The following is a 14,838-nucleotide window of genomic DNA, read 5'->3' as shown; positions in this document are numbered from 1 at the left end:
AATTCTCACATATTCTCAGCTGAAGTTGGCACAGCACTGTCTGTAGCTGACCTTACATCTCAGGTGTCCAAGCACCTGAGCCTGCCCCAGCTGCTTAGCTCTCAAAGAGAGATTTTTAGGGTATTCCTAGAATCATATAGGTTGGAAAAGACCTTCATTTGTACAGTGAGAGCTGTCACTGGTGTCGGTTGGTCAGAGACAACTCTTCATCTTATGTAGACTCATATGCACAGCATGTAATGATCAGCAGAAAAGCCAGACCACGTCCAGTTTTTAAAGACAGTATGGAAAACACAGCGCGCAGGACGTTAACGCAAAATCCCGACTGTACTGAAATCACGAACAGCACAGAAACACTCCTACAAAAACACACAATCACTCATGAGCTCCCCTTGCTCTCTCTCCAACGCATCGGGGTGCCCGTGCCGTGCCCTGGCGCCGCCTCTTCTCCCCGCCGGCCGCGCAGGCTGCCCGGGCGGGGTGCGGGCGGCTGGGCCGTGCCCGCCTCGGCGGCCGCTCCCGCTCCGCCCCGCGGTGCGCAGGGAGCGGCGGGCACGGCCGGCGGGTGAGTGCGAGCGGCACGGCGGGACCGCGCCGGGACCCCCTGTGCCGAGCGGGGACAGGGTCCGGGCCCCGCGGGCGGCCCCGGGGGCAGCACCGGGCCTGAGGGCGCGGGGGCTCTGCCCGGGCTGGCAGCGGGAGGGATCTCGCCCGTTCCCAGCCGTCCTTCAGGGCTGGACAGAGCCCGCGGCCGCCCTCCAGCTCCCTCCTATCTTTAGTCCTGCCGGGACAGGGGAAAGCGCTCCGCCCTCCCTGGGCAGGGAGAACTTGCCGGGACACCGCGCTCCGGGGCGGGTGGCCGGGGCACAGAAGGGGGAGCTGGCCCGGCGGTGCCGGGGCGGGAGCACTGCCTCTCGCAATGAAGTGCGGCGTGAGGGGGTCTCGGCTTTAACCTGAGATCACAGCCTTGGCTCTTTGCAGAGTCAGCAGAGTGAGGAGTGAAGAGTTGGCAAAGCACTGAAGGAGACTGAAGAAAGAAAGGGTAAATTTACATTCATGGGTAACTCCAAAGTTCATAATTGACAATTTATAGCGCTGTTACATTAAATGAGATTTTTACTGAGATAATCTCATCAATGATAATTGCTTAGTATAATTGCAGAAGTGGCAGAATTTGCAGACAAAAGATACCTTTCCACTCACACGACCGCATTCTTAAATTATGAAGACTTTGGCTTTAAATATTGAACATTGAACAGGAGTAACAACTGGTTACTCATTTGTGTAAGTGTTAGCATACTTGATATGTCAGAAATGTTTTCTTGTTAACAAGATTATATAGAAATTGAACATCCTTCTGAATAACACAGGGAGAAACCAAAAGACTTCTGCATGTGTGAGTGATTATCTTTAGCCAAATCCTTCATCAAGTGAGAAAACAGCACATAATTGAGCCAATCAATTTCTGGTTTTTAGAAAAAAATGTAAAATGGATCTCTTCAGATCATGCCCTTTTGGTTGTCTTTGCTTTTGTAGGGCATGGAGAGTCAGGAACTGCCTTATGTGCTAGTTGACTGTATAGGAGGGAGACTTGGAGTATATAAAGACCATCTTGGATTTCTGAAGAAACGTTTTCATCTCATCACCATGAAAGAATATCTTGAAAACAAGACACTTCTCAGCAAAAAGATCAGAGCTATCTATGTGTGGTATCACAAACCAGCTATTAATGAAGAGCTGCTCCAGAGCTTGCCTAACTTGAAGGTAGTTGCAAGTGCTGGAGTGGGAATAGATCACTTGGATCTGAAACTCCTCTCCAGCTATGGTGTGAAGGTGTCCAATACTCCATTTGTTGTTTCCACTGACACTGCAGACATGGGGATGGCTTTGATGCTGGCATCTTCCAGGAGACTTGTGGAAGGTAATAACTTAAATGATCTTAGTTTTTTCATAGAAAAGATGACTTCAAAACATGCAGAAAATGTGTGCTGATGCAAAAGTAAGCTTAACACTAGAAATATGGGAAATAGGGGCAAAGGAAGAAGTTAAGACAAATCTGTCTTGTTGACAATAACTGGCATCCTATTTCCAAACTGGCATATTGGCAAGGTAGAGTTGTTCCTTCTCTGGACAGTTCTAAATTCAGGCCTCTTCTCCCTCAGCCCACAGCCACTTGTTCATTGTACTTGTTCATTGCAGTCTTGCTTTTCAGGTTGCAATAAAAGGGGATTAAAAGAATGTATTCTCAAGGAGGTTTGAAGCCTGTCTTTGCCAAGCTGCCATGTATCTGAGTCATTATGAACAAGAAATCTGCCCACCATGCTCTGTGTTTCTTTTCCCTGCCAACCCTGGTATATCTGCAAGGAGGCTGGGAATCAGAAGCCCTTACTGCTGCTTTGGCCTTACCTTCCTTGCTTCCTTTCTTGCCAAAGAGAGGCTGGGTATGTTTCTCTCCTGAGCAAGAAATCAGTGTCAGCAGTCCTGTGTACAGTGCAGCATTACTCACTTATTGTCCAGAAACAATACATTACATGACGATACATTACTGCTTCTGTGCTTCTGCCTAGTCCTATGATAAAAAGTGTGTGTGTGTGGGGGGAAGTAGCCAGATGCTGGAACATCCTTTAGATTACATAATTCTTCTTTTGCTCTTCCAAGGCCATGAGATGGCGGTCTCCCCTAACACAGAGTATTTCCCCGTTGACTGGCTGGGGGTTGAGGTTTCTGGAGCAACCCTGGGAATCCTGGGAATGGGCAAAATTGGTTACAAAGTGGCTGAAAGAGCCAAAGCCTTTGAAATGAAGATTTTGTACCACAACAGAAATCAGAGGTAAAGCTTGTTGCAGTTCTAAGGCAACTCTATTTTGTCGCTCCTTTTATGTGTTATTTGTACTTTTCGCTGTGCTTTCACTTTTTACAGTGCTCTTTATTTTAAGTGGAAAAGTACATACACATATTCCAAGATGGTCGTTAATTTCCCAAATTTTACAGAATGAAAGTCAGGAAGGAATGGGAAAGATATAATTCATGGTTCTCCCTGTTAGTTGGGGCTCCTGACTTCTTGCTGCCATGGTGGTGACATTGCAATGGACTGGAAAGGAGAAAACTGGCAGGACTTAACTCCTGTGATTTCAGTGAGGCAGGGATTCAGGCAGAGAAATCTCACCCTTCCAAAGCCACGTGACAATATAAAGCCAGACTTGCCAGTCTGTTTGCTGTCTTCTAGATGAGGTGTATCTGCCCTGTGCCCTTGTGTTCCCATCAGGCCCATTCCATTCTTTTCTTTTGTGGGAATTTGATGAGAGCCAGCCAACCTCATCCTGATACCGATCGAGTGTGCCAGCAGGTTCTGCAGTGTGTGGTTTCAGCGAACCAGCACTGATGCGCAGCACAATCAGGCTGTTGCTGACATAGATTTGGGAAGATTTAATCCCTGCCCTGTCTTGTCTGTTTCCTCATTTTCACATTACTTACTTAAATTAATTGATTTTCACAAGACATCAGTCTCGCTTTTGGGTAGGAAAAGAATCCCTAGCACAGAAATTGTGACAAATATGCATTTGGTTTATCATTTATTCAGTGTATTTATGTGATACCCATTTCTTACTTTCCATCCCCACCATACTGCACATTTGTGTACAGTTCACTTGGTATTGTGGGAAATAGCTTGATCTTTTTTTTACTGAGTTTCAGACAAGCAGCTAACCGCTTTGAACTACACAGCAAAGATAAAGATACATTTAAAGATAAATAAATATTTTCTCTACTGGTGATTTGACATTTCCCTTGTTTCTTGCTACTGCAGTTTAATTTTGGGATTTTTTCCTTCAGAAAAAAGGAAGAAGAAAGTGCTGTTGGAGCTATTTACTGTAAGAAGATAGATGATTTGCTCCAGCAGTCAGATTTTGTATTATTGGCTGCAACCCTAACTCCACAGACACACAAAATGATTGGGAAGAGGGAGCTGGAGCTGATGAAACCCACTGCTACTCTTATTAATATCAGCAGAGGTAAGGTGCAGAATAAACAAAACTGCATTAAAGTTTGGTGGCATGACAAGTCCTGGGAAAACCTCCAATATAGAGGCTGTCCCTCTGAAATTTTCTGTAAATTTTCTGATTATTAGTTTATTTAGACACCCATGGTCATATCTCAGTAAAATATTTAAGTGTTCCCATAATAATGAGAAAGTAGACATCTGAAATGTTAGTGACCTTGGAGTGTTAGAAGCTCATGTGTATCTATATATCTCCTACTTAAGCTTTTTATTTATTTAATGCAATGTTGCTGCTCACACACATTAGGGTGGCACAGCCCACCCTGACACCTGGCACTCGGTTTCATTCTGCTAATTCCCTGATGCACATACCCAGGCTTCCCACTCCCACTCCACTGCTGCTTCTGCACTGTGACCCTAGCCTGCCCTGCTGTTTGCCTCACCACTTCACCCAAAAGAATACGGAGAGGACATGAAAATAAACATATCCTTCTTACTGTACCCCAGGTCTGATAGTGGATCAGGATGCTTTGGTGGAAGCCCTTCAAAACAAAGTTATTAAGGCAGCTGCTCTGGATGTGACATATCCTGAACCTTTGCCAAGGTAGGACATGTATTTATGTTAAAAATAAAAGGGTGTATGTGTGATGTTCAAACTTGAGTAAAATTTTGTTAATAGGAGTATATGAAGTATGTGCACTGGTCCTGCTGAAACTTTGTCCCTAATCCTGTTTCAGCCAAATAAAATTCACACTTACTTATTTGGAGGATTTGTTGCATAAAACCCCACCACGCTGGGCAGCACTTTGAACTCCTCTGAATATACGTGGGTCATGCAATTAGGTTTTGTTTTATTTTTAATTATTATTTTCCCTGGCGGCCTGCAATACTGATGAAATACTGATGAGTGTGCTGTGAATGACTAGTTCAGCATTTCTTTTCCTCTCCCAGGGATCACCCCTTGTTAAAGCTGAAGAATGTTATAATAACTCCTCACATCGGAAGTGCCACCAAGAAGACGCGCTGGGTTATGATGGAGGAAATGGCAGAGAGCATAGAGGCAGGCCTAGTGGGTCTTCCTATCCCTCGTGAGGTGCTGCCCTGAGCAGCTTGCATTTAGGATTAATGCCATCAGTGCAGAAGCAGCAATTTGATCACTTTTCATGTAGTTACTTCATGTAATTTCATGTTATGCAGATAAAATATATAAATCACAGGTTCAATTTATTTAATATCCAGCAGCAGTTCTGTGTGGAAAACTGCAGTGTTTTGTCTTGATCTTCAATGGAAAAGTCCGGAGCACCGAGTCTTGCCTCAATGTTATCTACTTTCCTCGGATCCCCTTACAGCTGTCCGCCGATGCAGCAGCGAATTGAAGGACATGTAAATGGTGCCTTAGAGGGACCGCCCGGCACAGCCACAAGCGCAGCCGGCGTGTCGGGGCGGCTCCTGCCGCTGCTCCGGCAGCAATCCCGGCCCTTGGGTGCGTGCTTCCGCCGCGGGCCGGGGAGGGAGCCAGGGTCTGAGTGTGTGCGAGCCCTGCCCAGCCTGAGGGCGGCTCGGCCTCTCTCCCTCCTTCCCTCTCTCCTTCCTTCCTTCCCTCCCTCTCCGGGACCGGCCGGGACACCCGCAGCCGCGGGCCCGGGCCTCCGTGCCGGCAGGGGGAGCCGCAGCCGGAGCCTGAGGCACAGCCGGAGCGGAGGTGGGAGCTCCCCGGGCCGGGCCGCGGGCTAGGGCAGCAATGTGGGGCGCCCGGGTGGCCGTGGTGCCGCTGTGCTGCCGGGCCCTCCGCAGCTCCGTCGCCCTGGGCGGCTCCAGGAACTTGCTGCGGAAAATGCTACGCAAGAATAAGTAGGTGCGGGGCCCTGCCGGCGTGGGCTGTGGGCGCTGGGGCAAGGGGAGTCAGAGGGGTGTGAGGCTCGGGCGCTCCCGGCACCGCGGAGGGGAGAGAGACACCGACCCCGAGCCGCCGATCTGAACTGGTCGGCAGCGGCTGAACTTGTGCCCAGGGGACCAAGAAGGCCAATGGCCCTGGCCTCTACCAGCAGTAGTGTGTCCTGCAGGACCGGGCCACTGATCGTCCCTCGGTGCTCTGTACTCTGGGTGAGGCCACACCTCGGGTGCTGTGTCCAATTCCGGGCCCCTCTGTACGGGAAAGACATCGAGATGCTGGAGCATGTCCAGTGAAGGGCAGCGGTGAAGAGTCTGGAGCACAAGTCCTGTGAGGAGCAGCTGAGAGAGCTGGGGGTGTTCAGCCTGGGGAAAAAGAGACTCGGGGGGACCTTATCACTCTCTACAACTGCCTGAAAGGAGGGTGTAGCCAGGTGGGAGTAAGTCTTTTCTCCCAAGAAACAAGCGACAGGACAGAAGAAATGGCCTCAAGTTGCACTAAGGGACATTTAGACTGTATATTGCAAGAAATTTCTTCACTGAAAGGGAGGAATGGTCAAGCAATAGAACAGGATCCCCAAGAAAAGTGGTGTAATCACTGCCTCAGGAAGCGTTCAGAAAACGTGTAGAAGTGGTGCTTAGAGACATGGTTTAGTGCTGGACTTGTCAGTGCTGGGTTAACCATGGGACTGATGATCTTAGCCCTGTTTTTGAACCTTAATGATTCTCTGAATCTAAAGAAACCTGAGAGCTGTTGTTTTCCACCCCCTTCCCATCTATGTGCAGCTTCAGCTGTGGATGGGAAGAATTGCTCCCTGCACCCCAGCTGTGAGGATAGCGACTTGTATGGGTGTTGTGTCCTTTCGGGCAGGTGGAATATTAATTACACAGAGAATCCTTATTTCTCTGAGCTAATGAAAGATAAGGCTGATTTCCTTTCCTTTTCCCAAAAGAAAGAAGTACTGGTATGACAGCCCTACCCTGGGATCACAAACGGTAAGTGCAAGCTCTGAAGGCGATTTGTTTATTTGTGCCAGGAGGAACAGACTTGTGTTTCTGCCATTGATTCTAACTTTGAAGCATTTTCTGATGGAGAAATAGCAGGATTTTGTGAGCAAAGAGTAGGGCTCCAGTCTGACTGTGACAGGATTGTCATTCAGCTTCATCCTTGCCAGCATCAATGCTCTCTTGCACACTCCTGAGTACTGATTCAAGTTAAAACTTCTATTCATAGAAGTTAGTTTAATGAAATTTTTTTTAATGTTTGCTTTTCAAACAAGCAAAACTTTTCAGTTTTGCTTGCTGTATTTCAGTCATGCATGCTGTATTTGAGAAAACAGATCTATGGAGCTTCATAACTTGCTACAAAATACACAAAGAACTTTAGAAACTTTGACTGTAGTACACAAATGTCAGAGATTTTGTGAACAGAAGTATTCTATATTGAAACACTTGATATGTAGGACTTATATAAAGCCTTCACAGCTGCAATAATGAAATAAGAGCATACTTCGTAAAGTGCATGAAACTGTATATAGTTGCCTAATAAAGTGTGTAACTACTGTTTAATGTGTTGTTTGTTTCTTTTTATAGTTGTATAAACCAACCAAGTTGGACTTTTTAAAGAAAAATGACCTTACAAAAACAAGGAAAGAAGACAATGTGCGCTGCAGAGTCTTGAATGGGCTTATTCATAAAGCTGTGTTAGAGATGGCCACTACCTGTGAAGTCAGTCAAGAATTTTATGATCTCAAGCTGGAAATCTGCAAGGCAAGTGCCAAGGCTACAGCTTGTGCTGAGCCACTCTGATTACGTTGTGAGGTTGGCATGGATGTGCCAAAGGAGCTCCCCTGGGTGTTGTGATGTGTGCCAAGAGGAGTTTTACAATATTGCTTCTGATGTGGCAGAGTGCAGCAATCTGGCACAGGAGTACACATGAGCAGAGCTTTGCCTCTGTAGTTCCTGACTTAGGAGACCTTTGCCACTCTAATGCAAATGCAACTCAGGCCAATTCAATGATGATTCTCATGATATGACTTTTTCCCCTATTACTCAGACATAAACTCTTTGTCTTGCCCTTTCAGAAGGAGGAACATGGTTTTACGAACATAAGTGTATCTTTCCAAGAATCTGTTCTTCTTGTAGCTGTGTGAGAGTTGTCACCTGCTTGTGTCACTCCCCAGCAATGTTATTGGCAGAAGACCTAAGTGATGCATGAGATTAGTTCAAAAAAGAGGCCAAGCCTAAGAAAATGTCATTGTCAAGCCAGATCTGAGAAAGAATTGAGATTTGTATGTAATTTTATCTAGCGATGTCATAATTTGTGGATTTGAAAGGGAAGTTAGAGTTCTGATACAGGAACTAAGTCTGTCTCTGCATTCTTTTTTGTTGTCTGCAGTTTTTATCATCTACATTTGCTGTTCTATAAAGATTAAATTATGCCAGTGTCTGGTTTAAAAGCTTGGTGGACTTAACTTTGATATTAGAAGCATGGAAAATGATACCTCATGGCTGCATCTATGACAAAAGGGTTGTCATTCATTACTAAAATAGATGTTTTTTCCAGCTGAATTCATTCTATTGTCAGACAAGCATTCAAAACTACATGGACAAGATGAGTCTTTCGGCAGTATATGTGCAGCATCCTTCACAGAGTATTTCTGTCTCACTAGAGCTTGTCTCAGATCAAATGTCTGCATGTGAAAATGCTGGCTGGTTGTGGGCAAGACAGTTCTTTCAGGAGGCATTGCTGTAAATTAAACGACTTATAACGTGAGAGATGGAAAGAAACAGCCTTCTTCCCAATACAATACAGATTTAATAGCTGCACAGTGTTTGTGCTGCACTGGGACATGACTGGGCGTAGATCAGTCCTGATTTACTCATAACCTGATTCTGGTCTGATATCATCACTTCTGTTATCAAAAGACATTTTCTATTAGGGCCTCTGCAATCCGTCACAGACTTCATTGTATATGAGGTTTGTGTGTACATATATCATCTTAAAGAGAGATTTGCCTCTTCTCTAGGTGTCCCTGTCATCCAACTTTTCAGCGTGCCGTGTGTACTGGAACCCTGCTTCCACTGTGGAGAAGGACAGTTACGTTGAAAGTGTGCTGCGAAAGAGTGCTCCACGTATTCGGTACTGCTGGGAGATAGACAGGCCCCTTCCTCATCCAGAGCCATTTCTTCAGGACTTCTGACAGTCTAGACCTGACCTATGGGGATGCCTTAGGTTTTTAGATACTTGGAGTAGAGCATCTCATCATCTCTGTGATGAACCTCACAGGGAAGGGTGGCTGTGTCAGACCAGCTGTGTGATCTTTTGCTGGAGCACAGCTGGCTTTTTTGGCTTCTGTGCTTTCCCAGGGCAGGAGTGTGTCAAGCAGAAAGCAAGAGGAGTGTGGCACAGGTCTCACTCCTGTGTCCTCGTGGTGGTGGCTTATTACAGTGAATCCACGATGTAACGCATGACAGAACTCCCTTCTGGTCATCAGACAACAGCCTCGTTTATTGTGTCTGGCCCCCTTTTATCCCATTCCAAACTCCTGGGTCGAGACAGCTCATTGGTCTGTCTGTGCCCCCAGACTCTGAACCAGTGAGATGCCTGCATCCTAGGAGAGTTCCCTTTAGCTGTGAGCTTCTGTCAGTCAGCCCAGAGGCTGCTCCCTGGAGCTGAGCTGTGCTGCTTATTGTGACTTGATCAATACTACTGCAACAGTGGCTGGCCAGGCTGTGCGGGACAGGAGCCCAGGATGGGATGCTGTACAGGGGACTGACAGCTGCAAGGATCTCCTTGCAGATTCACTGGGCAGTTCTGATTGCTGGGGATGATTTAGGCCTCCAGAAAAGGATGACTGTTATTACAGTAGTTCTTCACAATACTGATACCAAAAAACCCCCCAAATTGAGAATGTATTGTGATGCTTTCCCTCATTTTTCCAACACAGAGTCCAGTGATTTTTCATGGTATCATTGAGATTTTTGTCTCTTCCTCCCTTTCCTTGGCTTTCCCTCTGCTATCCAGGCAGTCTGTGGGAAGTTCAGGACTTCACCCGTGTGGCAGGTGGCATAGAAGCATACTTGTAAAACCATTTCCTTTGTTCCTGTTTCCATAAGCTGTGTAATTCCTGCTCCAGCACAATGCTCTCTTCTACTCCACAGCTTCCACTCTTTAAGAAGGAAAGTTGCTCCTGGGAAGAAGAGAAGGGGACCCCTGTCAATCCTTCCTACAGCTAGCATGTAGGATAAGTTGTCTTGCCCTGCTCTGAGGGCTGTATCCCCCACTGCTCTTATCCCTACAGAGGGGATAAGGATACCAAATGAAGTGGGGAAAGACCTGTGCCAGACTATGTACACAGATATGGACAAACCTAATATCATGAATACTCAGCTGGACCTGCAGCCGGTAGTTTTCGTATGCCATGCATTCAAAGTTGGGGTTCTACAGTGATGTGTTGCTTAGCATCAACCTGGATAGCTCCTCATCAGACTGAAAGTTTTGCAAGCCATATCTTTAAATGTGCAGTACTGCTGGATTTAATTTAACACCTTTTACTTGTCCTGCAGATGATATACTGATACTCATGCTGGTGAATGCTGTGTTTTTGCCAGGTATCTTCTGAAGAGTCAGCAGATTGTAGGAAATGTACCCCCAGTAGTATTTATAAAAGACAAAGAAGCTGCAGCTGTAAAAGAGGTAAATCTAATCTTTGACTCAGTGTACAAATATAGGCTTAGCAGAGAGCTGATAACTTAGTTGCTCTACCAATTTTCATTAAAAATCAGTCTTTCTCTATAGTTGTGAAAACCATTTTAATAAATAATCTTGAGTAAGATTGATGCCTATATAATATGTAGAAGTATTGTAGGCAGTATCATTAGGCCAGTGAAGAATTTTTAAAGAATTAAATTACCATTTTAAGGAATAATACAGTGCTGCCTGGTGTATATGATTATGGAAATGTGGTTGGAGGAGCTGTTTTCCACATTTCAAATGTTATGTGCTTTTAAAATTCAATTGAAAAACCAGTGATTTTTTAATTTTTATTTTTCCCCCATATCTTTTTCCATCTGTGAATTGTTAAAATGTTTGTAGGGAAGTGCAAATCTTTGCACAGGGGATGTAGGCTTATTCATACTACATTTTTTTCCTTAACTTTTAAAATTGTCTTTACTATTTTATGATTTCTGTCAAGGTGTTGATAGCTTTAAGTAGTTGACATAATACTAGAATACTGATGTTTCCTGGGAATTTGCTATCATTGGACTGTGAAGCGAGATCTCTAACATAGTGAGATTTCCAGGAGAGAAGGATGACACCAATGAGTAGAATTTGATGAGAAATGTCTCCTCAAACTGTTGATGTGAACAGAAGTTGAAAAGAACAGGTTCATGTTTCTGTGCCCTGAAGTGCCTTATTATTTATAATAGTGTTACTGTTACAGCCAGCTACTGTTAGACCCTTATGGGCTCCTGCAGTGTGCATGAGCAGAGCTGGAAGGGATAAAAAGAATTTCAGATTCTCTAGAAATGCAATTAACTGCTTGAACTTTCTGTGATCAGAAAAGTTCTGAGTTTGACAGAAGTAAAAACCCTCTTTATATCACATCTGTCAGGGAATGACACTGGGGAGCAGATAGATGGATCATTTTCTCCCACTTCACAGTTCATCAGATTTGTCAATCCCAGATTCAAATAACACGCTGAACTTGGTTTTTAAGTATTGTAAGTAAAGGGAAAAAATATCCAATTAAACTCTTAGAATAATTCAATTAATTAGAAGGGAATGTAAAGAAAATGTAAAGAAAAGCTGAAATGAAATTTCAAACAAGAGAAATTTTTCATAATTACATATAGTCTGTGAGCACAGCATATAATAATGCATTAATAATACATTAATAATTTGTAGCATTTACTGGTTAGATGCCATGTTAAAAGGGATTTGGGACCTCCATAGTTGCCTGTAAGAGAAATGCAAACTTGCAGAAAGGGAGAAGAGGTGAAAAAAATCTCAGTGTAAGGATGTTATGGAAAAGGATTTGCAAGACTGAGGTAAGAAGAAATAAACCAAAAAAGGTATATGTCAAACAATCCCTAGCCAAGGGATTAATGCATATAAGGCAAAAACCTTTGTAGGAGTCTCTGGATCCACTATTTGACAAAAACATCCCAGGAAAGAAGTATAAGCAATTCCATGTAAAAGAAGGAAAAAGCTGTTTTAAAGTGATTTTGCTAAGTAGTCCAAACATAGAATTGTTTGTTGGATACTTGCCTGTTTCTTATGTAGATGGGAACAAAGTAGATTTAAACAGTGTAGATTTAAATGAAGTAGATTTAAATATGTGTGGCCTTCATGTGTTTACAGGTGGAGGACTTACTGGCAATTGCTGATTTTGGACCTCCAGAAGAAGAAGAATCATCTCAAAATGATTTAAGGTGGGTCTTTTTGGTTCAGAATTGTACGAGTGTCTGTTTTCATCTCTGCTGGTCAACTTAAATTGGGTATTATTTGACATATTTTAATTAGGTCTGTACATTGTTACTCACAGACCTGATACTTGTTCTGGTATTAATATCTTGCTTTTTATGAGCAAAATATATGTAGAACTTCTGAGATTTCAAGCCTTGATGTGTTGATGATAATCAAAATTTTAAAAATGCTCTACAGCAATAATGTTTGTTTTTGCTGGCAATTGTCTCATGAGGATGAAAATGGCATTTACCAGTACTGCTCTACTTGTCCACTTTGTTCTGATACAAGTTTGGTTTATTATATATGGATTGCAAGTTTACTGATAAATCTCCCTAAATTGATTTAACATTATTCTGTGAGGGATTTTTAACCTTTGAGAGATAGGGCTGAACAACCTATTGGAATAGTGGTTCTGTGCACTGGATGCTCTCAAAGCCAACAGCCTTTGCACCTGTGTGCTGTAGTCTGTTGGTAGAAATGCCTTCTGTGCCTCAGCATCTCACAGGATGGTCCATCAGGTGTGATTCAGAAATCGCTTCCTGTGGGAAGTCATTCCTGTGACAGATTTCCCAAAGGGAAATCTTCCTCTGTGTCTTGGGGAAATAGTCAAGTCCAGCCTAAGGTGTCACATCGCTCTGATGTGTTTTAGACAGAGGCTGCTCCTTCTCACTTCTCGGAAGAGCTGGGAGAAGTCTTGAGCTCCTTGGGTCTCCCAGGTACAATGCTCACCTAGGTACATTTTTTCTCAGAGACTGGCAGTTTCATCTGGCATCTTGTTGCTTTATTGGCTTTCTCCCATTAAATCTGTTGACACAACCTGTCCTTGGATACATGATATGGTGGTATCTCTTCCTTCATAACATAGGGGACACAGAGTGTTAATAAAGTTAAACTGAAAAGTCCAGTTTATTTCTGTGTTACTCAAGTTGTCAAAAATAGAAATATATGTGGGGGAAAACCCAAGCCAATACTTGTTTTCTTTCCCACAGTAAACTCTTCCCTTCAACAACTCAATCTTCAGATTCACCCATGCGGCCTAATCTGTTTGGTGTTGATCATGAACTGCTGAATAAACAGATAATGGACTATAAAAAAATGAAAGTGTCAAGACAGACACAAAGCTTTGTCTGGACAGAGAAGCAGCAGCAGCAGCTTTCTAAGATTCAAAAGAAAATGAAAAAGAAAAAAGCAAAGAATCCTCCTGACGATGATGACGTTACGCCCCAGAAACACTTACTGGACAGATGTGAAGCTGATTACTGGGATGATAACACTGAATCAGCCTCAGACTATGAGCTGCAGGATGAATTACGGGAAGAGGTGAATGAACTGGATGTAGATGATGACAAAACTTTAAGTCAGCCTACTGGTAAAAGGAAATGAAGTGAAAAAGCCACTCTCTTCGAAATGAAGGCTGCCAAGCACAAAAAAAAAAAAAGACTGCCATAGCTACTGAAAGATTCATTTTGTACATGTTTACCACTTCCTCATTCAAACGAATAGATTTGCCACATGTGAACAGGTTTGCTAGCACAAAGTATGTAAGAAAAACTGCCATTACTGACATGCTGTTAGGCAGCTTTTAAGCTGCTGCAGTTGAGGGACTTTCAACCAGAAAGCAGTTTTGTAACAAATGATAAAATATACCAATTGGAGCACTGAGTTAAAACTTCTTGCAGTAATGTTGATTTATTTCCAATAAAATTATGGTTTCTATATTGCCATATTTCTTTTATTATTTTTTTTAGTGACCTGTATAAAAGTTACCACTAAGTGATGGTCCTTGTTATTCTGATAGAAGGAAGGAAGAGGGAAGCAAAATAATGACAGTAGTGTTCAGCTTCATCACACAGAGACAAGGACAGGGTCTTCTCTAGAGGACCAGTCTAATGGGGAAACACATCATCCCAATGATGGCCAATAAAGTTACAACCCTGAGGAAAATAAATTTATAGTTGTGCAAGGGGAACTGCATCAGAAAAAAAATTGAGAACTGCTCATCCATTGGGTAAAATCAGGCAAAACATTGTGACTTAGAAAATGTATTAACAACTTGAAAAGCAGAGAAAGAGCAGCGGGGAAGAATGTTCCAGAAATTGAGATCTGAAAATGAATAGGGAATCATATAAAAAGAGAATAAAACTTTCTGACTCAAAGCACATAAAAAATAATAGCAAGAGTGCATAAAGTCAGAAGGCTGCAAGCTTCAAAGAAATTACAATGAACAAGGTAGTAAAAGAGAATTCTACCAGAAATACAGAAAATTTAATTCCAGTAGTTAATGGGGAGGTAAAGAAAATCAACATGGGGAGGGAGGTTGCCCTACAATACAGCAGAACCACAGAATGGTTTGGGTTGGAATAGACCTTAAAGATCATGTAGACCCAAGCCCCTTGCCTGGGCAGGGACATCTTTCGCTGGACCAGGTTGCTCAGAGCCCCGTCCTACCTGACCTTGAACACTTCCAGGAATGGGG

The 14,838-nt window shown here is 43.7% G+C and overlaps 2 protein-coding genes across 2 annotated transcripts; both read left to right on the top strand.

Moving 5' to 3' along the window:
- Positions 1-485: 485 nt before the first annotated feature.
- On the top strand, positions 486-5,258 carry LOC131558611 (probable 2-ketogluconate reductase). Its single transcript, XM_058806482.1, has 7 exons — positions 486-565; positions 982-1,042; positions 1,537-1,921; positions 2,659-2,830; positions 3,832-4,010; positions 4,505-4,601; positions 4,949-5,258. The coding sequence occupies exons 3-7, from the start codon at positions 1,540-1,542 to the stop codon at positions 5,100-5,102; spliced, it is 984 nt and encodes a 327-aa protein (XP_058662465.1). The 5' UTR covers positions 486-565; positions 982-1,042; positions 1,537-1,539; the 3' UTR covers positions 5,103-5,258.
- Positions 5,259-5,453: 195 nt separating this feature from the next.
- RBFA (ribosome binding factor A) lies at positions 5,454-14,055 on the top strand. Its single transcript, XM_058806470.1, has 7 exons — positions 5,454-5,848; positions 6,841-6,883; positions 7,481-7,657; positions 8,917-9,029; positions 10,502-10,586; positions 12,255-12,325; positions 13,352-14,055. Exons 1-7 carry the CDS (start codon positions 5,739-5,741, stop codon positions 13,743-13,745), a joined length of 993 nt encoding a protein of 330 aa, XP_058662453.1. The 5' UTR covers positions 5,454-5,738; the 3' UTR covers positions 13,746-14,055.
- Positions 14,056-14,838: the final 783 nt, after the last annotated feature.

This window comes from Ammospiza caudacuta, chromosome 1, assembly GCF_027887145.1.
Source record: "Ammospiza caudacuta isolate bAmmCau1 chromosome 1, bAmmCau1.pri, whole genome shotgun sequence".
Taxonomy (NCBI): Eukaryota; Metazoa; Chordata; class Aves; order Passeriformes; family Passerellidae; genus Ammospiza; species Ammospiza caudacuta.
The sequence above is the reverse complement of the archived record's forward strand: the minus strand, read 5'-3'. Positions and strand labels throughout refer to the sequence as shown.

What these genes read in the sequence shown, in the direction of transcription:
- LOC131558611 (XM_058806482.1), top strand. Translation starts at nt 1,540, where the DNA reads ATGGAGAGTCAGGAACTGCCTTATGTGCTAGTTGACTGTATAGGAGGG. An exon ending in TACCACAACAGAAATCAGAG is followed by an intron (nt 2,831 to 3,831) that starts GTAAAGCTTGTT and finishes TTTTTCCTTCAG; the next exon opens with AAAAAAGGAAGAAGAAAGTG. An exon ending in TCTTATTAATATCAGCAGAG is followed by an intron (nt 4,011 to 4,504) that starts GTAAGGTGCAGA and finishes ACTGTACCCCAG; the next exon opens with GTCTGATAGTGGATCAGGAT.
- RBFA (XM_058806470.1), top strand. Translation starts at nt 5,739, where the DNA reads ATGTGGGGCGCCCGGGTGGCCGTGGTGCCGCTGTGCTGCCGGGCCCTC. An exon ending in TCAAGCTGGAAATCTGCAAG is followed by an intron (nt 7,658 to 8,916) that starts GCAAGTGCCAAG and finishes CCTCTTCTCTAG; the next exon opens with GTGTCCCTGTCATCCAACTT. An exon ending in TCATCTCAAAATGATTTAAG is followed by an intron (nt 12,326 to 13,351) that starts GTGGGTCTTTTT and finishes TCTTTCCCACAG; the next exon opens with TAAACTCTTCCCTTCAACAA.